The following is a 26330-nucleotide window of genomic DNA, read 5'->3' as shown; positions in this document are numbered from 1 at the left end:
TCCGCTAAGGAAAGGCAGGGAGACAGATGGTCGGCTATTGTGTTACAACCATCATCTGCTGGGCCATGAGCAAATATTAAGTGAATAATATATATGTAATTGGTGTGAAAGTACAGTTGCAACATTTCTAATTCCGTTTGAACGATGGCTACTTCTTGAACATTTCTGTTTCATAGAACACTATATTGAAATGTTTTTGTTTACAGGGTTAATCCATTTTAAACTGCTTTAAAGTGAACATTTTCCCCCATTTTTGACACCACTGTGCAATATTTTGAATTGAAATGGCCTGTAATGGCCCTTTTTTTTTATTTTCCATAACAACATGAGCACTAAATTATAGCTGTGCAATTATGTAAACAATGGAAATGCTTCCAGAATGAATCCTTCCTTTTAAATTTTCATTTTGTGTAATTGTTGGAAGGTTTGGAGCCATAATAAACAAAATTATTTTACACATTTATCGTTCTAAAGGTCAATTATAAGAGAACTAAAGAAACAACACTATGCAAAATGAATAAACCAATTTCTGTTGCCATCACCATATGTTTTTCTTATCACTTATGGTTTTTCCAGTTACTGTGTACATAGCATTCAATTAAAGCGATTCATTTACCAGGCTGAATGCGGTTTGTGTTTATAGAACGGTGCTTTGGAGGAGAGGAAACAACACGCCTCTATTTGAATTACCTGATTTTTTGTAAGATCAGTGATAAGAGACAGATGTTCTCACCAGTTACTTTCTCATAAGCTGGAATCTTTTGATAAGCTGCAAATTCACAATTATCATCTTACAGTGCAGCTTTCACACTCACTGTGTAGCATGCGTGTGGACTTTTAACCAGAAACAGGAGAAAAATACTAGTTTGGTGGTCTTTTTACTATATGGCAGCATGTTGCAGAATGAATTTTATTTCCTTTGAAAAAAACATGTGAAAGAACTTTGTGCTTCACACTTGTCAGTTCTCAAAAATATGCCTAATTCCTGTTTTAGAGTCCATTTTTCATTGGACTTATTGTTTAGCTTATTGTTTTTAGTCTATTTAGTGTATGGAAAAAGAAACTAATTTTTGCTACCAGAGTCACTTGTTTCAGGCAAATTCTAGAACTCCTTAGAAAAATGGAAGCTAGAAAATCTAAAAATACCATTTTCCTGTTTTGATTTTATTATTTGCCTTAGAAATTATATACATTATAATGGCTATAATGCTTTGCTAGGAATGTTATTTGAGAGCACTAATGTCTAGAGGTTTTTAATATCTGGGATAATGTCAACTAAGAGTCTTATTTATGCCACCTTCAAAATCTTCTAAAATGTTCTTTCCGAATATCAGCAAAATAATAGTCCACAGAATTCTATAAACAAAACCTACAAAGTAAATTCTAGAAAGTAAAATCCTTCAGAGTCCTTCCTTTTTGAAAAAAAAATCATTTTTTTACTTATCACCGTCTTTACTCCTGTATGGTACTTTTCAGTTCAGTTTAGAAAGGCATGTGTTCACATCTATGTCATTAGATAGGACTCTGTGGGAGGGGGTCATCCCATTTAATGGAAGAGAAACATGAAGCTCTAGGCATGACATGATCTGCCTGCAGTCACATACACTCGGCCTTGAACCTAAGCCTTGAGACCCCAGTCCCAGTGCACTTTTCATCACACCAGGGTTTGAGTGCAGGGGCATTTCCCACTGGTAGTCACAGGAGAGGTTTCACTAAACAGCCTCCAGTCACCCAGGAAGAACGATGGCCCCTTTCCTCACCTCCATCAGTCCTTGATACTCTCTCAGGCCAGTTGGAGCAGGTACAGAACTCTCACACCACCCTGAAGACCAAACCGCCCTTTGTAACAAGGGGAGCCTCCATCAGATAGTGATATGTAGCAAAAATTGAGTAGCCTTGATTTACTGTTACTGTATTGACATAGGACTGTTTTCTACTTGTGACATAGGACACTGATTTTCCAGAATAATATTATTTAAGTTTAAAAAAAATGAGTTGCTTTGAAAAAGAGACAAATAATGTTCACTTTGGATGTGAATTTGGCAGAAGGCATGAGGTTGTACATGAATAATTTGACCATTTGGGAAGCACAGTCCTGTCTATATATGAAGCCTTGGAGTCTGTGCAAAAAGTTTCAGAGTCTCAAGATTTTTATTTTTTCAGAGATTCCAGCAATAGCTATGATCTTACTGTGATTAAAGTGGGAGGAGAGGGGAGCCTGGGTGGCTCAGTCGGTTAAGCAGCTGACTTCGGCTCAGGTCACGATCTCGCAGTCCGTGAGTTCGAGCCCCGCGTCGGGCTCTGTGCTGACAGCTCAGAGCCTGGAGCCTGTTTCAGATTCTGTGTCTCCCTCTCTCTGTGCCCCTCCCCTGTTCATGCTCTGTCTCTCTCTGTCTCAAAAATAAATAAACGTTAAAAAAAAAAAAAAGTGGGAGGAGAAGGTGAAAGAAGATTCTACTAGATACCAGTGGAGCCCTCAATGGATGTCCCTCCATTGAGTATATGCAGCTGTTCTCTTTTAAGCACCACACAGTCATTCCTAATTTTAACATGTCATCACAAAGACAGAATCTTTGGGTTGTTCCATTTCAGTGTGGACAAGCAAAATAAGCAGGCATATGGCCATAATTTGGCTGACTAACCATACAGTTCCCTCTTTGACTCCCACATTACCCCTACCCCAGTGCTGCCTTTAACTGGCGACAGCTACCCAGGCCCCACTTCTCCTCAGGGCTCTGTCTTACGTGGGTGGCATAGTAGGGTAGGCTAGCCATCTGTTATTTTGCCCTCTCTTTCCAATCTTCTTGCCCATAGAAACAGGTTCCGTTGAAGTGACTGGCGCAGATCCAGAGGCGGGGAGCCGTGTGACTCTATCTCGGCTCCATGTGTTTCTGCTGTCTTTAGCATTGGTGGCAACTTAGTAATTTTTGGTGAATGCCCCATTTACAGAGCATTTCACCTTTATACACATGAATCTTATGAAGCAAAATGATTTCATTTATAAATTCGGGCCTCTGCTTGTTAAAGGATTTAGTTCCTAATTCCCATAAACTTGTCACAGAAAAATTTTTTTTAATTAAAATTCTAAATTCCAGTGGTGAAAATGGCTTATTTAAGTTTGTGCCAAAGATTTTAAAAATCTTCAGGGTTCAAGGCTTAGTTCCTCATCTCAACAGATGGAATGAACACAAACATAACCAAGTTAACATGGTGGTTGTTTGCATTATTAATCTTCAGATACACAGCATTCTGCTACCTTGCTGGCCAGGTTGACATGAATCCTTTCAGTGTGGCATATGTCAACAGAAATGTTCTTCCATCTGCTGCCGGGTAGCTTGATGCCTGATATTCCTAGACAAGGCCCAGCACAATGCGCACCTCTGTGAGTAATTACAGGTGTGTGGTGAGGAGCCCAGGGCATTAATCAGAGGCTTAATTATGAAAAAGGTGGATCTTTTGTTCCACTCTTGGAGCATGAGTTTACTACACACTTTCTAAACTACAGCGTCCATCTGCTCAGCCCCTTAGAATGTTTGCCTTGGCTGATATGGACCCTAAAGTGTATCAAAGGACATGATTAAAGCAGGGTTAAACATTAACTTGGGAGAAGTGTGGTTCAGGTTTTTCTTTCCTCCCCTCCTTTATCTGTCTGTTTACCTATCTCTGTATTTTTGGTATAGGAAAAACTCTGCTGAAACGCTAAAACTTTAAATTAGTACTAGCTAAACTACCACATATGAGCTCTAATGGAGTAAGCACAGAATAGTCATTTTAAGGATATGAACAGCACAATTTGTAGAAACCAAATAATTCCATTACATAGGGACAAAAAACAAGTCTTGGGAAAAAAATGTATTGTGAACACATAAAAATTCTCTTTCAAGATTAACAGATTGTGAAATGAGGTAAAGGACTTAACATGTTAGGATTTAGTGTGTTGCTACTACTTTGTTCTAATTTAATCAAATTGAATCAGGATTATTTTATTCATTTATTTTAAGTTTATTTATTTTCAAACAGAGAGTGTGTGTGTGTGTGTGTGTGTGTGCGAGTGGATGAGGGGCAGAGAGAGAGAGGGAGAGAGAGAATCCCAGACAGATTCCACACTGTCAGTGCACAGCTTGATGCCGGGCTTGATCTCATGAACCGTGAGGTCATGACCTGGGCCAGCTCAAATCAAGAGTCAGACACTTAACCAACTGAGCCACCCAGGTGCCCCAGGATTATTTTAAAGGATTTTTTAAATAGCCATAGAAAAGAAATCAGATTCTTTAAAATTTTGCTTCTTGGCTTGTATTTTGAGACTAACTATAGATTGAATAACTACAAGACACATACCTCTAGTAGTTGAGTATGTTTGATTAATGTGCATGGCCTAGAAGTACGTAAGAGAAGTTTGTGGTTTTCTGACTAATTCCCTGTGCACACACACACTCGCACAGGTGGCTTCAGAGATGTGGCCTGGCTGTGGGTGGCATGAACACTATCTGGTGGTGGAGCCCTGCTCTGCCACAGGCTGGAATGTGGTGGCTGTCTCAGAACAGAGCTGGTGGGCAGGGGCCAGCCTGCCACCCACCACGGACAGGCCATTCCAGACACGGCAACACCAGGTGTCTCGGCAGTCGGGGGTCTTCATGTTGCACGCCACATAAATGGCAGCTGCTACATTTGCACTTTTACCTGGTGTTCTCACTTGTACCCAGAGCCACACTGACTGCCCAAGCTTAGAGTGTGACCGTGCTCTATTCATTCCCATTGTTTAACACATAGAACTATCCGAAGAGTTAATATTTCCATCTCTTTGCCTACTTAAAGATTTTTTAATGAAACAGTGTGCTTTAACTTTTGAAAATTGGAGAGTTTTGAAAGTGATAGGTGTTTGCAGGTCTTATTTATATATCTACCTGAATACTCCCTGGAGTTTGTCTGAAGCTTTCACCTTAAGGTGAAAGACAGAAGTGCCTAGTCCCAATGCCATGATTTAGATTTTGGGCATGTCATCTTACAACTTAGTGTCCCTTCTCTAACCTGTACAATGGGTGCAATAGCACTTGGACTAAGTCATCTCCCAGTACCCATTTTACTGAAAAATTTCTGTGACCCTCGTTCCCTTAGATTATATATATAATCTAATCTAAGTGGCCATATATACAAATGAACTGTCTACTCTGGAATTTTGTTCTTGAAAATTACAGTTGTGCTTTCTTATCTCTGCCTCTAGGATATCTTAAATACCATTATAAGGCACTGTCCACCACGCTTTTTCTCCCTGGGTTTGCCTGGCTTCTCAATGCTGGTGGGGGACTTCATCACGGCTGCTGCCAGGGTCCTCAGTACAGACACGCCGGCGGTGAGTATGACAATGCTCAGCATCCAAACTCCCAGGAGACTTCACAATCGCTAACAAGGTTCAGATTTCTCCACTCTTAACAGGTGTTGACTCATTAGTGCAATGTGAAACTGGGCTCTGGGGTAGATGCCCTGGCAGCTGATGTGTGAAATTGTAGGATAAGATGACACACTGGTATTGGGAAGGCGTTTCATCAAAAGGCCAGAGTGTGAAAAATCATATCCTCACTAATGTTTCAGTACATTTACACAGTCAGAAGCAGGAGTTGTCTCTTAGAGTCTATTAGCATTTTCCAGTAAATGGTGGCACAGAGATGTCTGTAGTAAAGAGAGAATTTTAAGTGTACATTATCAATAATTTTTTAAATTATTATCTTGGTTTTTATAAGTCTAACAAAATATTTTTTAATGTGAGAACACTTAAATTTTAAGCAGATGATGAATACATATTATTAATTGTGCAGTAAAACTCTGGCAAAATTCTTACACTAAACAATGAGAATCGAGTGGACTAAATGAACATTCATGGCTACAAAAAGATTATCTGCAATCTCCACATTTACTTCCACTATTAGCGCAATGTGTTAATGTCTTTTGGTAGAACACTCTTATACATTTACACATAAAGGGCCTCTCACTTTTGTGCTCTGTACACCTGTTACCTGTTCAGACTCATTGTTTTCCTTTTCAAATGGTGTGAATATAATTAGCTTTACTGTTTTCCAGGGACTTGTATTGAAATCAATATGAGTATTTAGCTACCTAAATTTTGTTTGATATATTGCTACTTTTTCACTCTACTTCTGTCTCCTCTGCAGGGTAAATTCAAACTCCAACCCTGGATTTTAATTTAAGTTGTTTTTAATACCTTATGTATAGATGGTATTTCATGCTGGCATTTTCATGTGCTAACTTTTTCTTATAAGGATAAGTTAAAAAGCAAAGGGAAGGGAAAAGAGAGAGCAATGAAAGGGAAGGATAAAAAAGAAAGGTAGAAGAAAAAAGGAAGAAAGATGTTGAATTTGTTCAACTGTTTTTTTTAAGGAATAGGAAATTTTTATACTTCTTTGTTTCTGAAAAAGATTTTAGGATAATCATTCTCAAAGAACCTTCAAATTTATTTTTTATCATTCAGATCAACATTGAACAAATTCACAAGATACAGGAAGGAAAACCATACTTCTTTATTAATAGTTTCCTTACTTGATACTAGGGTTTCCTATAAAAATGCCACACCCTTTCTAGAGATGATGCCATGCATGGCAGTCATTCTCTGTGAAAACTTATCTCTTGGCTAGGTAAGATATTAAAGTAGCTTTCCAAAATATATTTTTTTAGAAAGAGAAAGAAAATATGATCATGTGAATGTAAAAGTTACATGAAAGAATAGTAACTATAAATTGCCTTGAATTTCTCTCTTAGTTTAAACTTGAAGTTTAAAGTTGTAGGGGAACTGGTGATGGGGCACACCTACTCAGTCAAGTTTTTGGCTAACACAAGTTAAATACAAGTTTGAAGTACCCCTGCTATGCCCTGCTGAGGGAAAGAGAAACGCACACACAGGTCACCAAAATATGGGTTGGAGCTTGTGCTCAGCAAACATTCTTCACAGTAGCCTAAAACTAGAACTAATCCAAATGTCCATCACCAGTGGGACAGATCAGTTGTGTGCACATAGGACAGAGTATTGCATATATTCCCCTTCCCATGCTTTACCCTGGAACTCTATAGGGTCGGACCTGGGTTCCATCCCAGTGTTGCCTTGTATTGTTCTCTAACCTTAGACAATATGCTTATACACATGAGCCTCATTCTCTTCATTCTCCTCATTCTCCTGTGTGTAAATTGGGACTCACCCTAGGCTCAGTGCTTAGGCCAAAAAAGTATTGTCATTTACCACATTCATTGAATAAAGCTGTGTAACAAACTCCTTAATTTTATTTAAGATCTGATGTTTTATATCTAGTTGTTATATAGCCTAGCACGCAATCTAAAAGTCCACAGTTCAAGCCAGGCTCATGTACAACACGATAGTTAAGCCACTCAGGGGAAGGTATCAATCTCAATGAAGTCTAAACCAGGATTGTCTGATGGGTAAGTCTAAAAAAAAGAAAAAGAAAAAAAAAAAAAAAAGAAAAAAGATTGTCTGATGGATAAAGGGCAGCAGATAATGAGGGCCAACAAAGCAAGGCTGTTTGAGAAATGTTTACTGTGGGCCTACTACATGCTGGGACCTGGCCTGGCTGAGTATGACAGGGCCCCTAGCCTCAAGGAACCAGATGGGTACACCAAGTGTTTAATATTTGTGCATGAGTTTCTAGCAGCCACAGTAAAATCACATCCAGAACCCACGGGGGCACCAACTGAGGAAGTGTTCATTCTGCCGGGTAAGAGGTGGAGGGGAAGACATACATTAGAAAGGTCTTCATGGAAGAAGTGAAGCTGAAGCAGAGACCCGAAAGACCATCAGTGTCCGTCAGATAAACAGGGACAGCAGCAGCCTCCCCTTATCTCAGGATGGTATTTATTGAGCACCCACTGGGGTAGAGAAGTGATGAAGACCACCTAACCCCTGCCTTTGTGGGGTTATAAATATTAAGTGACTAACAGCTCAGAAAGTGATGTATGCAAAGAAAAAAACCCAAAGCAGGGATGCTGGAGACCTCAGAGGTGGAATGACACAATGTTTTGAGTTTGCTTCTTAACATAAAATAAAGGAAAGGAAAGGCCTCGGATAAGGGGACAGAGTGCTGGTGATGGGGTAGGGTTACACAGAAGGACAGGACCGTGGTCTAGGTGGAGCTTGTCAGTGTGAGATCCCTCTGGACCCCTGAGGTGAGATGACATACAAACCTGGACTTCAGGTGGGAAGTCTGGTCTAGACAGAAATATTGAGGAGTCCAACATTTAGGAGGCATTGAAATCTTGGGGCTGAATATCCTTTGGGAGTGAGTATAGATCTGAAAGAGAAGAGGGCACAGAACCACACTCAGTGTCCCGGAGTTTAGATCCTGAGGAAACAAGGCGTTCCAGCACTGAGACTGTCAGACCACCTTAGGAGCCCAGAAAGGTGTCCCAGGGCCAAATGGTGCAGGTGTTCCCAGGCACGAGGGAGCTGGCACCTACATCGTCGCTGGCGTGGGGTCAGGTGAGGAAAGGCCTGGGTGGTGACCACAGGTCATGTAACATGGAACTGTACTCACTGACGGACTTTGGCTAGTCTTAACATTTTCAGTTTGCTCTAGTGGTTTCAAATCTTCGTATTTAAAAAATGAAATAAACCATTAAAGATACAGCAACTTCATCCCTGATGCTATGGCTGCACTCATAGCTGCCTTCACTCTGGCCTGTACTGCGCTTCAGTGACTGACACTCTGCTCTCCCTGAAAGCATCCATCACCCCACACTCCTGCTCCATTCTGAGGGCATCACTGCTCAGGCAGAATGAGATGGGAACTGTGCTACGTGGCCCTGGGGGTTATTCCCTGAGAGCCCTGGGTGTCTTTCTCAGACTCCGTCCCTGGGGAACTCCAGGGCCTGTATGGCCTCCCGGCTCTGTGCACCTGGGGCCTTTTTCAGGTCCATGGGTGCCCGGGTCCTCTGCCTTTTCTATTCCCACTGCCCGTACCATGCCTCTCACCCCTCACCTCACTCCCTCACTCCACCAGCCTGGCTGGCTCCTGTGGCTTATGCGACTTTTAGCAGCGGTTGGTCTTAGTGTCCCTAACTATCCTGAACAGAACAAATCATTGCCTCGTTTTGGTTCCCATAGAATATCTCTCTGTGTGTTTTATATTGTCTTTTGTTTACCTGTGTGCTGATGAGAACCAAGCGAGGTAAAAGATGAATGCTCTGCGTTCTTGTGATATCCCTACTCTATGGCTCACATAGCAAGTGCTTTCCTGAATTACGTATAACCGCTATTTGCCTTTCCTCCCACACTCCACATGCTACACTGCCATCTCTCTGGGGGAGGGAGACTCCCTTTCATTTCCTACCCCGGGTGCTTAACAATATAGGCCCAGTGTGGACCCTGGAATTAGATGGCCTCAGTGCAAATCAGGGTCTGTCACTTGAAAAGCCACTGAATTTCTCCGAGCCTCAGTTTTCTCACTTGTAAAGTAGAAATGATAATAGTATCTAGGTCATTGGGTTGCTGAGGGTATTCTAGGAGGAAATGCTTGTACAGCATTTAGAACAGTGCTTAGCACTGAGTGAGAGCTCTGTGTTTGCCACCATTATTATAATTGCTAGATAGTAGTAGGTAGACAGAAAAACGGATGGCTGGGTGGCTCAGTCGGTTAAGCATCTGCCTCTTGATCTTGATTTCGCAGTTTGTGCTCTGCGCAGATAGCGGGGAGCCTGCTTGTGATTTTATGCCTTCTCTCTCTCTCTCCCTCTCCTATTCATCCCCCCCTCAAAAATACATAAACTTTAAAAAAAAAAAAGATGGACAGATGGGAAGGTGGGCGAATGACATACCTCTGTAATCGTGGTGTCTGCCCTATTCTTGGCTAATCATAGCTGCTAGTAAGTGTTGGCTGAATTGAAATCTTGTGAAATGCCTCCTTTGTTATATTCCTTTATTTTTCTACTGGATTTTTTTTATTTAAATATATGAAATTTATTGTCAAATTGGTTTCCATACAACACCCAGTGCTCATCCCAAAAAGATGCCCTCTTCAATACCCATCACCTACCCTCCCCTCCCTCCCACCCATCAGCCCTCAGTTTGTTCTCATTTTCTAAGAGTCTCTTATGCTTTGGCTCTCTCCCACTCTAACCTCTCTCTCTCTCTCTCTCTCTTTTTTTTTTTTTTTCCTTCCCCTCCCCCATGGGTTCCTGTTAAGTTTCTCAGGATCCACATAAGAGTGAACACATATGGTATCTGTCTTTCTCTGTATGGCTTATTTCACTTAGCATAACACTCTCCAGTTCCTTCCACGTTGCTACAAAGGGCCATATTTCATTCTTTCTCATTGCCACATAGTACTCCATTGTGTATATAAACCACAATTTCTTTATCCATTCATCAGTTGATGGACATTTAGGCTCTTTCCATAATTTGGCTATTGTTGAGAGTGCTGCTATAAACATTGGGGTACAAGTGCCCCTTATGCATCAGTACTCCTGTATCCCTTGGGTAAATTCCTAGCAGTGCTACTGCTGGGTCATAGGGTAGGTCTATTTTTAATTTTTTGAGGAACCTCCACACTGTTTTCCAGAGTGGCTGCACCAGTTTGTATTCCCACCAACAGTGCAAGAGGATTCCCGTTTCTCCACATCCTCTCCAGCATCTATGGTCTCCTGATTTGTTCATTTTGGCCACTCTGACTGGCGTGAGGTTGATATAGTCCTAATTCCAGTAGTGGACAAACAAGTGATTTTGTATCACTAGATGTCAATCACTATGTGTTATTTTGCAAAGTAGTTCTTGGTGAGACAGGAAATTTGGTGGATGGTGTGTGCTCTTTCCCTGCCTTCTGAAATTCAGCGCCAACCCTTCTCCCTTATGAATTTTTGTTAACTGTCTTCACAGCAAAAATAATATTAAGTTGATATCCCTTACCCTGCCTTGTCAAGAACATTAAGACTAAAAACACATAAAAATAAAAGGTAAAAGTCATAATTGAGTCATTTGCTTTTCTGAATCTGAATGCATCTGCAGACCAGTTTTCACAGTGCTTTTTTGTATTCAAGTATAACGTTATTTTCCATTCCTTGGAAATTTGCTTTTTCATTTAGACAAACCTGTCTTGTTTAACTGTTCACCTGGAGGAAAATAACCAGCATAGTTTGATATTTCTTATCTAGGATAAAATAAAGATTCCCTCTTGAAATCATGAAAAAGTAAAGTCTGTTGCTTAAGTAAAGTTTCTGGCTTAGCAAAAGAAAAATGAGCACTTTCACTTTTTTGTGTGCAGGCACCTCATTCAGAAGCTCTCACCATTCTTGGTTCTCTTGTCTGCTTTCCAAACACCTACCAGGAGATCCCTTTGCTGCAGTCTGTGCCGGAAGTCAGTGAAGTCATCACAGGAACCGAAGACGTCAAGGTACCTGCTGCCTTTGAGTGACTCTCAGGTTTACCATCTTCTAGTTCCAGCTCTGTGGCCATCGCTTCCATTATTGTGCATTGATCCCCTTATCCCTGAAAGTTCTGCTTTATTGTTTAAATGTTTCAGTAGTTTTTGTTTTCAGAAGGCTGTTTTCAGGGGATTAAATGTATCCGAATCAGAGCACATCGCAGTTATAACTGATAGGTTCCTTGGGTGTTTTTTATTAGGTCTGTTTATCATGCCTATGGATCCTAATTATGTAATGAATCATCCTTTGTAATAATTTTAGGTTCAATTGTGCTGCATTAGTGCATCCAATGAGTTTATAAGGAATAATTGAAATAAACTAAATATTCAGTCCTGTTGTTAGCCTGATTAAATACTACTAATCATTTGAAATGTCAGGTTATTCATTCCTTAGAGAATAAAAGTAAGCATTTGTTCTCTCCTCAACTGACTTTGAGGCAAACAAATATGCTTTTCAAATCTCAGAATCTATCTTATCTACTTACAGTACATAATTATAATATATAATTTAGTGTACAATATATAACCTAATTAAAGTAAAAGAAAACCGAGCTTTTCCTATCTGAAGTCTCAATTGCTTTGCTAGGTTTTTATTGTGCACCCAGAAACCCTCTTCCCTACGCTGGCTTAATTGCCCAGGGAGGCCCTGGCTGAGACCGCAACCAGGCTGCTCCCCCGAGCCCTATGTCTCTTCCCCCCAGGTCCTCCCTGGTCCTTCAGGAGCTCCTGACTTCCAGGAACACAGTCAGAACATGTGGGAAACCAACTACTAAACAAAGTTTTTATTTTACTTAATTTTTTGTTTTTAGCATTACCTCATAAATATTTTACTGAAGAATGCCACAGAGGAACCAAATGAATGTGCAAGGTAAATGTTGACAAAAAGGTAAACTATTTTAGGATTTTAAAATACAAATTTATGTGTGAACAGTTAATGTTAAAAAAAAACAACACTTTTTCCACATTACTCATACACCCACTAATAAGTATAGTAAAGGGGCACCTGGGTGGCTCAGTTAAGCATCCGACTCTTGATTTCAGCTCAGGTCATGATCTCACAGTCATGGGATCAAGCCCTGTGTCGGGCTCCACTCTGAGCATGGAGCCTGCTTAAGATTCTTTCTTTTTCTACCTCTGCACCTGTCCCTGCTTGTGTGCACATGCTCGCTCTCTCTCTCTCTCTCTCTCAAAAAAAAAAAAAAAAAAATTTAAGTGTAGTAAGAATTATGTTGAGAATGTGCTTTACTTAATTTTTTAAAAGTGTGCTGTTATTAAGTGAAAACAGTAAGGTGCAGAAGGTTATTATTACATTTTGTGAAAGAAAAAACAAGATTACAAATATATATATGCACTCCCTGTTATTTTTAATGAAGAAGAAAATGGAAGGATAAACCAAAAACTTATACAAATGGTGTATGTATAGGGTAGTGATTCTCAACCAGAAGAGATTTTGTACCCCAGGAGACTTTTAGCAATGTCTGGAAACATTTTAGTTGCCTCTGCCAAGCATCTAAGGTCGCTGGCAGTCTGTTACCAAGATAGGTTTTCTGGGCCACCTACATAATGAAAAGTTGCAACCTGTCCTTCCAGGGTGAAGCCCAAAGCTGGGAACACTGGTGGAGGGAAACACCATTTTCTTATCCCCTGCCTCCAACCCCATAAGGTCAGCTAAGCCCAGCTAAGCCTCTTGCTGCCCGGGAATCAGCTCCTACCCTGTTCTCTTTCTAACAGCCCATCAACCATCACCACCTTGTCAGCTCTTTGATGAATTTAAGAGGATTTTTTTTTTTTTTTTTTTGGTGGGGGGAGGTTATTTTTTTTACTAACTTCTTCAGCGGCTTTGGTGGATGGTTTAGTACACGTTTTCTAGTCTTCCATTACCAGAAGCTATAAATTCATTATCAATTTGTTCATATTAGAGTAACCTTGAATTTGGGGATAAACTCAATGTGGTTTATACAGTACTGGATCTGATTTGAGTAACATTTTGTTGAGTAAAGTTCCATTTATATTTATGGCCTGTAATTTTCTTTCCCCATCCTATCCTTATCAGGCTTGATTACAGGGTTATGTCTTCTTCCAAAATGAGTGAAGTATTGTTTCATTCTCTTAAGTCAGCAAGAGTTTTTGTAAAACTGGGAGTTCGTGCTCTTGTGTATTTAGACCTTGATGGTAAAACTATCTAAGTCTGGTTATTTATGAGAGGGTTAACCACTGACTTGTTTTCTTCCATGATTGTTTAGGAATTTTAAGGTTTTGTTTTATTTGACAGCTTAGATAAACTAAAGTCTAGAAATTTGTCCATTCCTTCTAAGTTTTGAAATACCCTTGCATTCATGATGGCTCCATTATCCTTTCGCTATCTTTTCGTAGCTCTATGCACTTCTTAATCTCTGATCCTTTTCTGTATTCTCTGATTTTTCTCACACATCTTGCCAAAGGTCTGTCAACTTTGTTAGTCTTTTCTAAGAATATACTTTTGTCTTTGTTCCAGCCTCTTTATTCTGTATTTGTTTTTATTTTCTACTTTCTGCTCTTTTTTATGTTCTTTCTTCTGCTTTCTTTACATTCTGCCACTCATTTTCTTTTCATCAGTATATTAATTCTGATATATGCCAGTATATTAACTCAGTATACTAATTCAGCCTTTCTCCTTTACAGATACCAACATTTAAGTCCCTATGTTTATTTCTAAGTGCCACTTTATCTGAGTTCTCTACGTTTGATATGTAATATTTTTCCACTGAAATTTTTTCCAGTTTCCATTATGATTCCTTCACTGAGTCATGATTTATTTAGAAATATATTCCTTCATTTTTAAACACATGGTTATTTTTATTTATCTTTTTGCTGCTGATGTCTTAAAGGCATTGTAGATTAAATATGTTGCCTGCCAAGTAACAATCTTTGAAATTGTTGAGATTTGCTCTATGGCTCAGTATGTAGTCATTTTCTGCACATGTCCTGTATATGGTTGAAAAGAATGTGTATACCATTTCTTCAGTTGTTGGGTGTAGTGCTCTAGATGTGTCCGTTTGATTAATTTTTTAATCATGTCTTTCAAATACTTTAAATCCTTTCTAATTTTTTCATCATCTTGATCATTAACTGAGAAAGATGGATTAAGATATCCCACTATTATGGTACATTTATCTATTTCCCTTATATATCTGTCAATTTTTGTTTTATATATTTTGAAGCTATATTATTAGCTGCATAGAAGTATAGAATTATCAAATCTCTATATAGAATCCCATCTCTTTTATTTATTTTTGAGAAAGAGAGAGACAGAGTATGAGCAGTCGAGGGGCAGAGAGAGAGAATCCGATGCAGGCTCCAGACTCTGAGTTGTCAGCCAGCAGAGCCCAACATGAGGCTTGAACTTGTGAAACCTCAAGATCATGACCTGAGCCGAAGTTGGATGCTCAACTGACTGAGCCACCCAGGCACCCCTACCTTAAAGACTACTTATCTGATATTGATATGGATATTTTTAAATGATATTTTCTATCCTTTTATTTTTATTTTTTTCAATTTTTATTTATTTTTGAGAGAAAATACAAGTGAGCAAGCAAGGGAGGGGCAGAGAGAGAGAGGGAGACAGAATCTCAGACAAGCTCCACTCTGTCAGCACAGAGCCCTATGTGGGGCTCGAACTCATAAACCATGAGATCATGAGCTGAGCTGAAACCAAGAGTCAGACGCTTAACCCACTGAGCTACTGAGGCACCCCAATATTTTCTATCCTTTTAAATTTAACTTTTCTATATTCTTCTCTTTTAAATGTCTTTGCAAAAATTGTACATATTTTATTTTATACATTTATACTGTCTGATTTTTATCTTTTAGCTGAATCTTTAGTTCATTTACATTTGCTGCAATTACTGACATATTTGGATGTATTTCTTTCATCTTTGTATTTTGTTATTTGTCCTCAGTATTCTCTCATTTTCTCCCTTTTCTCACCTTCATTCTTCCCTTCTCCTTTCCTTCCTTTCTTCCTTCCTTCCTAACTTCCTAACTTCCTCCCTTCCAGATGATTTTTCCCACATTCCATTTTTTCTCTAATTTCTTAGGAGTCATAGACTCTCTTTCAGTTTTCTTAAAAGTTACCCTAGAAATTTTAATGGGGCACCTGGGTGGCTCAGTCAGTTAAGCATCTGACTCTTGATTTCTGTTCAGATCATGATCCCAGGATCATGAGATTGAGCCCCACATCGGGCTCTGTGCTGAATCCCACATCATTTAGGATTCTCTCCCTCTCCCTCCCTCCCTCCCTCTCTCTTTTTCTGTCTCTCTCTTTCCCCACCCCTGTCCCTCCCATGCTCAAGCACACACATACTCTCTTTCTCTCAAAATAGATAAACATTTAAAAAAAAGAAATTGTAATATGCATACTTGTGTTACTAATTCTGAAATAAGGCTGTCTTTACCCTCTTCCTAAACAATGTCAGGCCTTAGAATACAACCTTCTTATTTTATTCCTATGTTACCACGCTTCTCCTGTTCTGTCTCCCTCCTGCACCTAACTTCTGCAAGTTGGTGACTCGAGGTTTAGGAGTGGTCCTCTCCTCCCTCCATGACGCTCCTAGGTGCTCTTATTTATTCTAACTAGACTTTAAATACCACCTACTTACTAATGATACTGAATTTATTTACCTGGCCTCTTCTGTGAACCCCTCATATATTCAGGCTTATATATTAAACTGCCTACTTGATACCTCAACTTGGATGTCTTAACACATACAAAGTTAACACAACCACAGATGAATCCTTGAGTCTCCTGACCATCCCTCAGACTCCCCCCTTGGTAAAGGGCACCATCATCTCAGATTTTCAGTACAGAAACTTGGGGAAAATCCTTGATTTCTCCTTTTCACATATGCACCACATTCAAACCTTTAACATGTCTTAGCAATACCTTCCTCTCCCACTTTTTCCTTACTGTAGAAAGCCAAATATCTGTGGAGTTAAAAATGGAATAGAATGTGTATGATATGCTCAGTCTTTATTAGCTGAGTATGAGAGGAGTTAGACAATGAAATTGAGTTCATGCAAGTGCAGATAAGCAGAAATATGATCAAGATTCCAAATAAATGGAGGAGAATCACGAGAGAAGATAGTTATAATTGTGAGTGATAATAATGTAGAAGAGTTCAGAAAAAAGAGTAAGTTACGTAAATTGGGTGGTGTGAGATGGGATGGTAGCAAACAGTTCCAGAAAGTGCGTTGGTGTACAAAGGAGAGTGAAGGTGGCATTGCCATTAGCTAAAAAAAAAGTTTTGAGAGATAGAACTCATTTGGGATCGCAAAGGACACATTTGGGATACAGAGAACCTAACTGACAGGAACTCAAACACGTAAGGGGTAACAGAGTATTAGAATCGGAAGATGCTAGATGGGGATGCTAAATGATATGTTGAAAAGAGAAAAAATAGCATGGAAGAGCAGCTATAAGCTAGTGTGGCTTTAAAACTCAAGGCAGGTGAGAGTGGTTCACATTAGGAAACCACTTTATGGGTCACAAAAGTTCTCTGTCATGCGGGGCTAATAGTTACAGAGTAATGCAGGTGTTCGTAAGAAATGAGAGATCTTTGCTCTGAATGAATTACATTTAACAAAGGTTAATGGATTGTAAAAAAAAAAAAAAAGTATGTGTATTTATAGACACACACACACACATTCAAGCATGCAAAGGAAGAGAGGCTCTTGAAGTGGTAAAAATATGATTGGGGGTATAATTCCAAGTTAGATTTTAGTGGGTTAAATAATCAGTTAAGCTGGGGGAAGATAAAAAGGCTATTTGAAAGCATGTAGAATACATGGCAAAGAGCGCAAACTAAGAATACAAAGTGCAGTTTCTAGACTGAGAATAAGCGTAGGGATGAGGCAAGAGGAGACAGTTCTATACAGTGAGGGAAGTCGAGGGTTCAAAGCGTGTGGAATTCATGTATTATGCTGTTGTCAGAGAACCAAAGAAGGCCAGGCACACCTTATAAACTGGGCTGCCCATTTATACTGAGTGCATTTAAGTAGAAGGTGACCTAGCCTCCAAAGGACTTTTAATAAACGTGTTCTGAAGCCCTTAGTCTGTCTTAATTTAAAGAGGTGAGATTCCAGTGAAATATGGTGGTTTTAAAACCTCAAAATATATTTATTTTAATTGCTGAATTATACTGAATACAAAGAACTTTTACTGTGGAGAGCTGAGCAGTACGTTCAGTTTAATTGGTACTGGATGTGACCTCTTATTACAAAGAACAACATATACATCCTACAGTTAACTTCTGGTTCCAAGCAGGGACTTGAACCCCCCTTTTGTTCTGAAAATGACCAGGTTTGGGAGCAAGTATTTTTTTTTTTTTCAACGTTTTTTTTTTTTTTTTTTTTTTTTTTTATTTTTGGGACAGAGAGAGACAGAGCATGAATGGGGGAGGGGCAGAGAGAGAGGGAGACACAGAATCGGAAACAGGCTCCAGGCTCCGAGCCATCAGCCCAGAGCCTGACGCGGGGCTCGAACTCACGGACCGTGAGATCGTGACCTGGCTGAAGTCGGACGCTTAACCGACTGCGCCACCCAGGCGCCCCGGGAGCAAGTATTTTAATTTTATATGTGGGCATTCAGAAAAAATTAACAGGAGTATGACTTTTTGATCATTGCAAAAGATAGTGGAATATATCAGTTCCAAAGAGAATTACCATTTAAAAATGATTTACAATTGAGAAAGGTAATTTTTAAAGGACTGTGTAATTTGAAGAAAGCTTTGTCCTCACTTATTGTTTAAAAGATAACAGTGCAGCTGATTCTGGAAGTTGTGTTCAAATATTCTTTACAATGGAATATAGGGTTTGTATTCTGTTTGTAGTAGGTGTTGTGTATTTTATTGTAGGGAAAACAATTACAAACTCAATTTCCAACGATTTTCTGAGATTCATGTCTTTGATTATTCGTCAAAACTATCTTGAAGCAATACAGTGTAGTTAAAAATGTCAGCAAAAATAAAATGAACAACTCAGAAAACAACAGATGCTGGTGACTATGCAGAGAAGTGGGAACCCTCTTGCACTGTTGGTGGGAATGCAAACTGGTGCAGCCGCTCTGGAAAACAGTGGAGAGGTACCTCAAAAAATTAAAAATAGAACTACCCTACAACCCAGCAATAGCACTACTAGGAATTTATCCAAAGGATACAGGGGTGCTGATTCATAGGGGCACATGTACCCCAATGTTTATAACAGCACTTTCAACAATAGCCAAATCATGGAAAGAGCCTAAATTTCCATCAACTGATGAGTGGATAAAGAAGATGTGGTTTATATATACAACGGAGTACTACTTGGCAATGAGAAAGAATGAAGTCTTGCCATTTACAGCAACATGGATGGAGCCGGAAGGTATTATATAAGTCAGTCAGAGAAAGAAAGATATCATATGTTTTCACTCATATGTGGATCTTGAGAAACTTAACAGAAGACCGGGGAGGGGAAGGGAAAAAATAGTTACAAACAAAGAGGGAGGGAGGCAAACCACAAGAGACTCTTAAGTCCAGAGAACAAACTGAGGGTGGATGGGGGTGGGGGAGAGGGAAAATGGGTGATGGGCATGGAGGAGGGCACTTGTTGGGATGAGCACTGGGTGTTGTATGCAAACAATGAACCACAGGACTCGACCCCAAAAACCAAGAGCACACTTTACACACTGTATGTTAGCCAATTTGACAATAAATTATATTAAAAAAAAAAAAAAAAGATACTCTCTCTCTTCCTCTGCCCCTCTCCTCCACTCGTGGGTATGCTTTCTCTCTCTCTCTCTCTCTCTCTCTCTCTCTCTCTCTCTCTCAAATTTAAAGAAGATGTCAGCAAAAATAACTGATATATGGGCTGTGACTATTAACAGGAAGTATATCATTTACTTCATTAAATAATTACTAACCAATATCAGTATTTCTATTTGTCCTTACCCTTTTTTTCTCAGGAAGACACTCTGTTAGTGTATGTGTAATTTTTGCTACTTTGTAAAAAAAAGATTTAAAATACTTTGTCACATGAAAATACCAAGAAAACATGTTAAATTTTTTGAGAGTTTTCCTCTTTTCCTTCTTTTCCAAAAGATGCATCGCCATTTGCTCCCTCGGGGTCTGGATATGCGAAGAGCTTGCCCAGTGCACGAGCCATCCTCAGCTGAAAGAGGCCATCAATGTGATAGGTGTCACTTTGAAGGTATTCCCAATTCGTGATGTGTATTTGACAGTAATCTGTATCCCAGATATTCAACCAGTTCTAGTTTGAATTAGCGCCATCACTATTTTTTCCCTATATCAGAGAGGGGTTTTAAATCAAAAATTGTTTTTATGAGAGCCATGCTGAATGTTCTGTGAGGCTCACAAAAGAGGCCACCAATAGCTGCTTCCCCACTGGTGGCTGAGCTGTCCTGGACTGACCCCTTTGCCTGAGTGGGGTTCCTCTGTGGGCCGGGCTCTTCCTGTGGCAAGCAACACCACTGTTGGTAATAGTGACAAGAAAGTGCGATTTCATGCCCTGGCCTCTGCAGTGGGACTGGGAGAGACCTGAGTACTCGCCACCTGACTGGGCCTTCACACTTTTAGGATGTCTTTCTTCCTTTGCTTTGTTAATGAAAAGAGGGAGTGTTTTTTGGGGTTTTTTGTGTTTGTTTGTTTTTTGTTTTTTGTTTTTGTTTTGCCATTGACTGGGTTCACATGCTGGCCCACATTCATTGCAAAGTCAATACTTCAGAACAGCTCTGCAAGGTAGATGGTACAATCACTATGTCCCACCAGAGGAAAGCAAGGCCCAGAGAAATCCAGTCCTAAGCACACAGGCACACAGGTATAAAGGATGGAAGCAGCACTGAGAGCAGATCTGTATAACATGAAAACAAAACTGAACTTTTATATATACTGTTAGGCCACTTCCTAAACCAGGGCTCAAAACCTGCCAGGTCCCTTTCTGGCTCCTGTTTAGAGATGGTGGTAATAATTAGCACTGCTGTTATTATACCCCCCAGAACTGGTGAGTGTCTAGTCCCTGCCAGGCACTGTACTGGGGTTTGTGGAAGTTCTCAGCTGCTAGGCACTTGTCCCACTTTACAGTGGAGAAGCTGAGGTGCAGGAAGGTCAAGGAGCTCTTTCCAGGCTCTAGAGCCTGGTCAAGACAAAGTTCAGACCCTAAACTGTGCATCTGATACCAGCATCCAGGCTCATGCCTGCCCTTCTCTACTGCCTGTCATGTGTTGCTGTAATAGTAACAACCATTGTAGCTGACACTGGGACAGTCATCACCAGGCCAGCGATAGAGCTGTGTCACCTTTGTGCTTCAGCCCACAGGATAACCAGCCAGGGACATCCCCTGCCCATGGCTTGGCATCCGGCCCTCTGGTCTAGCCCCTGCCTGTCTTTGCAGCCGGATTTCATGGCAGTGCTCCTCACCTACTCCCCTTCCTGACCAAGTCTTATGTCCTCTGACCCCCTCCCACCTGTGCACCCCATCCTCCATTCTCTCCTCCACAACACCTGGGAGTGCCAGTCAGATCCGGAGAGCTGGAGAAACACTTGCTGCTGATCCCTGTGATGAGGAATGGAAAATTGATCAAACCAAAATATCACTTAGGAGGCCTCCCTCTGGCCTGAGCAGGGTGCTGACCTTTGTTGTTGCTTTTAATCCTTAAAACCACCCTCTGTGTGAAGGCTTACTGCAACCTCTGCATCACAGATGTGGAAAATGAGCTGATTGGGAAATAGAGAGTCTGCCAGGGTCAAACCCAGGACACCCTGTCCCCATGTCTGGGCTTTTCCCTAATTGCAGTGTATAAGACACTCCAAAAGCCATGGTGAAATATTCACATATAACTATTACATTGAAAAAAAGTTGGATATCAATTGTATATCTATGCAGAGTATAATTTGCTTTTTAATATCCTATTTTCTCAATTCTAAGATCTATTTTTCCAATCCTAGTTTTTTCCCTAAATCTAGAAAGGTATATTGCATGTGCTGTGGCTTCCCCACCCCTACTCCCTTCCTGGAAAAGCTGTTAATAATTCAGTGGTGTCTCAGAGTGAAGGAGATCTGTAGATAAATCTTCTACCCTATGTGGTTCTATGCAGTATAGATAACAAGAGTAGAAGGATATATGACGGCTTACGTTTTCCTGTTGTAGTTCTCCACATTTTCAAAAATCTCTATAGTTTTTCTACAATTATGAGGAAAACATAGAGTACCAGAAAAAATGTAGCTGCCATGCTTGGAGCCGTGCTCTATCAGGGACATCCCGCCACAGTGTGGGGGCTGTCCCGTTGAAGCCTGCACCCCAGGATGCTCCTGATCCCCCCATTTTGGCAATAAAAGAGAGCACAGCTAAAGAAGGCCAAGGACCTTGCACCGGCTTGAATTGCTAAGAAATCAGAGGGCCGAGATCAACCATATCAACCTTCCTTTAACCAGTATGAATAGCAGAGGGAAACTCATGGATGCAGTTCCAGGACGCTGGGGCAACTCCCCGCCTGCCTCCCTCCGAAGCCTGTGTTCCTGTGCCAGTGGCACTTTCACTGAAGGAGGGAGCACATGAATCTAAGAGAACCGAGAGCTGTCAGGGAAGGAGTTGCCACGGGGAGCAAGGGTGACAGCAACAACTCTTAAGAAGAGGGGCTCCAGGGAGGCTCAGGGCTCTGCTAGGAGGGGGAGCATCTGGCGGACTAGAGAAGGAGGCCCGGCCCCAGCAGCACAGGGTGCATGAGGCCAGAAAGGGCTTCCTGTCTTATGGATTCCACATGGCTCTGGGCACCACTCTGCTGTGACCCTGCCCTTCAGGAACACTTGATGAGGCTGATTCAGGTGTTCCCTCAGATGCAGGAAGGGCATGGTCAGAGAAGGCTGGGAAATGCTCCCCAGGAGGTATCCATGAAAAACAGTGAGAGCAGAGCACTGCCTAGCTGCCTGGAGAATTCTACTCAGCTAGTTGTGTCTGGTGGGGGAGTGTGTGGGTGGGGGCGGAGGGTTCTAAGCCTGAGCTGTAGTCACAGACCTAGGTGTCCCCTCCAAGGTGGGGGCCGAGGGCACTAGAGTGGCAGCTTCGGCTCTGGCTCAGGTGAGCTGCCAACCCTGTCTCCTTGGCAGCCCAAGTGAGAGGAGGCCCAACCCGAGCCCCACCCTCAGCCTCACCTGTCGTTCCTTCTCTTACCCTATCTCAGGAGACATCATTGACTTTCCCCGCCCTCCTTACTTCAGTCCTAGAGTCCTGCTGCCCTAGGGCCATCCCTACCCATCCTGTCTCCCCCTGCCAATAACTGAGCCTCCTGGTGCCTTCCAACTCCTTGGCCCTAGTCTGGCCCCCACAGATCTGTCCTCCCTCCTGCCACCGGAGGAATCTGTCTGCACAGGGTCTGACCAAGTAGCCCACAGACTAGAGCACTCTGCACGGCGTTCAGGGACATATGTGAACAGGTCCCTGCCTGTTCCCAAGACTGTTAGTCCTTCAGAGTAGAGACTGTATCTGCCCTGTTCATCTTGTGCCCTATACTTTTTTTTTCTTTCTTTTTCTGGCTTAAACAACATGGGAACATATTGATTCATAAAGCTGGAAAATACATGGGTAAGGAAGAGGTCAGGGTTGGTTGATTCAGGAGATTAACACTCAACACTGACCTAATTGTCTAACTCTACTGCTCTGTAGTCCACAGAGGTGGCTTCATGTTAGGGTGGGATGCCTGCAGGGTTGGAGGATGTCTGCCAGTAGGAGTCAGGGTCCCATGTGTCCTTGTTTGTGTTCTGCAGGACTTCCATCACAGCATTCTCGTAAGAGGTACTGAGATGCATTAGTCGAGGTTTCTCGCTCATCCCTGTACCAGCGACTGAGACTGGGAATAAAATCTTCTGATTCGTTTAAGCCTGTTAGGGCACATTCCTGGAGCTGGGAGAGATGGCCTGCATGGGAGAGGGAAGGCACCTCAAAATAGATCTATTAGTTAAGGAGTGAGGGAGGAATTGATACTGGCCAAGCAACCACACATGTGCACCATAGAGAGGACTGAGAGCAAGAGATGCTCTGTAAAAGGAAAAGGTGAAGGCATGTGAGTGGGGAAAGCAGTAATGAGAAGAAGCTGAGCAGTGTGTAGGGAAGGGGCACTCTGGGCAGAAGGAGCTCCCAGTACAAAGGCCCTGGGGTAGAAACGAGTTGGTATATATCCTAAGAGCAGGAAGATGCTGGCATGTTGGAGCAGAGTGCAGTGTTGAGCAGTGAAGCAGTATAGTTGACACACAGTGTGATGTTAGTTTCAGGTGTACAACACAGCGATTCAACAACCTATCCTTCCTGCTGTGCTCCTCACAACTGTAGCTACCACGTGTCACCCTCAGTGTTGGCACATTGTCATTACTCCATGAATATGTGCTGAATGAGTGAGTGAGTGAATGAGTGATTTGTCTCTCCCCACCACCACCCACAGCATTCACGTGTCAGTAATAGCATCCCACCTGCAGCCCTCCAGCCTGACCTTGCTTCCGCAGTGCCTTACCACCTGCTGCCTTGAAGGAAACACTCTCCCTCTGCCTTCTTCTGGCCTAACCTCAGCTCTCCCTCCACCCTTCCCCCATTCTCTCTACCACCTGCCCCCTCTCTCACACCTCATCCCTCTGCCCAGAGGCTCTTTGTCTGGTCTACCATAGCTCTCATTTCCTCGTTGTCCTCTTGTCTGCTCCCAGCTTCTAGTTAGATGTAAGAGCCATGCCAGCCTTATGTTTCCACCCCACGACCTGACCCCTGTGATGCAGTGGAAACACATCCAGTGGCTATTCCTGTCTTCACCTTAGACTCGTCATGCGTTACTTCTCCGGGGGGTGTGCAAGGCATTAGGAACATAATGGTAAACAAGATGTGGAAAAACAAACACAAAAGAACAGGCAGACAAATACAGATGATCGGCTTGATAGCCCTTAATGCCATGAGGAAAGCACGAGAGCGAAGCAGGATGGAGCTGAAGAGCTGGAGCAGATAGACTGCCACTCCTTGGGATGGGCAAGGTGGCCTCACGGAGGAGGCCTTTAGTGCCATGATCTGAGAGATGTGGCAGAAGCCAGCATCCCAGGCAAAGCAGGGAGTAAGGGCAAAGGCCTTGGGACAGAAGCAAGCCAGAGTGTTTGCAGGGTTGAAAGAGGCTCGTGAGCATCAGGTCATCTGAGGCCTAGAGGCCAGGCTCTGAGAGCCCCTTGAGGGCAGACGCTCTTGCCCTGGGTGCACTTTGCACCTATCAGGAAGGAGTATTTGGAAAGTGTTTATTCTACAGAGTTCAAAGTAATCCCCTTTGCCTTACCTTCTTCCTCGTCCTGTACATTTTCACTGAGCTGCTAAATGTTGACTTTTCCATGTCTGTGTGGTGCTGAGGTCAATTGGTACCTGCTTTATGTGACTTGGAGCTCCTGGTGTGGAAATAACTAAGCTACATATCCAGGGGTTTCCTTAGACACCCAAAATCAGCGACAAACCTTTCGGCTTTAGATAATAAGGTAGGGACAGCAGGGTAGCCCCAGGTTCTGGGCAGGGAGAGAGGCACAAGGTGTCTTTCATCTGTTTCATCCATCCAACCCAATGTTCTTTGTGAGTACCGTCCCTCCCCTTTGACATGCCATCTAGCAAGAAGTGGGAGCATCCAAAGGTCCTTGTACACACACCAGACTCCAAAAACACACTCAAAGTAATTGAATAAATACATTATAACATAGGATTATATTCTCACAGTTCCCAAATTTTCACATTTCTTAGTACATTACACATGTGGGTGAAGTTTAATTTTATAAGGTGGGAAATCACTTGATCACTTCATGTTTCTATAAAATGAAGATCATATCTACCTTGCAGAGGTGTTAATGAAGATACATCAATGCGAAAATGAGGAGAGTTCTAAAAGGGCCAGCACACAGGGAATACTCAGTAATGTACTACCTTTTAATTTCCTCCAATTGTCAAAACTATTATTTATGCAATCTGAATGAGGCACTTGAAATTATGGTTTTAATTTTCAGATGACTGAACAACAGCTCTTTGTTTCTATAGAATGTTAAGGAAATTAATACATGTGGACAAGAGGCAGTTAAAGGATGGTACACGTGCAATGTGGGACCAGGACACATTTTTCAAAAAATTAATGCGTAACAAGGAAATGTATCCTAAACATCGCTGGAAAGAAATACATGTTTTGTTCTTCCTTAGGACAAATGCACGTGTTAAGTTCAGTCCTTTAGTTTGGGGTTCTGTTTCCTGTTACAGTTTCCTAACAAAGTCGTGGCTCAGGTGGCCTGTGATGTTCTTCAGTTGCTGGTTTCCTACTGGGAAAAGCTTCAGATGTTTGAAACCTCTCTGCCTCGGAAAATTTCAGAAGTAAGTCTTTGTCCTGTAATGCTAACACGTAAGCGTTTCCCAGTTATTGTATTTGGTGTTTAATTAATTACAGATACTCAAATAATTGTTAGAGTACCGACTATTAAATTGCCATACGGGTCATTCATTTTCAGATTAAATTGCACCGGCTCTTCTCAGCTGTGATTTCAGGCACTACGTAAAGAAGCCACCAGTGTTCCAGGGCAGAGTTTTACACTTGGGGAGTTTGAAAGGCAGACACGACCACAACAAAGAGACCTTTTGTAGATTGGGCTTCATTCATCGAGAGTAATTTGGATGGTGCCAACAAGGAGTAGGCAGCTGGTTATGATGCCCTCCGTGCAGGGGCGGGGGGTGGGGGGACTGTTGAGTGAAACAGGAGTCTCTCCTAGACCGAAGCCCCAGATCATGCTCTCTGCCATAGCATGATTACCCAGCTGTAATGAGATTACTGCTGTAATACCCTCTTGGGGGGGGGGGGGGGGGGGGAAGGGCGGTGGTAATTGGTGG

General features: G+C 41.8%; 1 protein-coding gene across 6 annotated transcripts in view; it reads left to right on the top strand.

Moving 5' to 3' along the window:
• The window catches only part of RALGAPA2 (Ral GTPase activating protein catalytic subunit alpha 2), a 323095-nt gene that overhangs the window by 167900 nt on the left and 128865 nt on the right, over nt 1-26330 (top strand). For all 6 annotated transcript variants that reach the window (XM_019462380.2, XM_019462378.2, XM_019462384.2 and 3 more), the window contains 5 exons: nt 5222-5350; nt 11274-11402; nt 12242-12300; nt 19544-19652; nt 25710-25820. In XM_019462380.2, the coding sequence (XP_019317925.2) occupies nt 5222-5350; nt 11274-11402; nt 12242-12300; nt 19544-19652; nt 25710-25820 (537 nt within the window). The remainder of the gene's footprint in view (nt 1-5221; nt 5351-11273; nt 11403-12241; nt 12301-19543; nt 19653-25709; nt 25821-26330) is intronic.

The sequence above is a fragment of the Panthera pardus genome, unplaced genomic scaffold (genome assembly GCF_024362965.1).
Source record: "Panthera pardus isolate Hobbes unplaced genomic scaffold, ASM2436296v1 HiC_scaffold_25, whole genome shotgun sequence".
NCBI lineage: Eukaryota > Metazoa > Chordata > Mammalia > Carnivora > Felidae > Panthera > Panthera pardus.
Note: the sequence above shows the minus strand (reverse complement) of the source record. Positions and strands in the feature narration are given on the sequence as shown.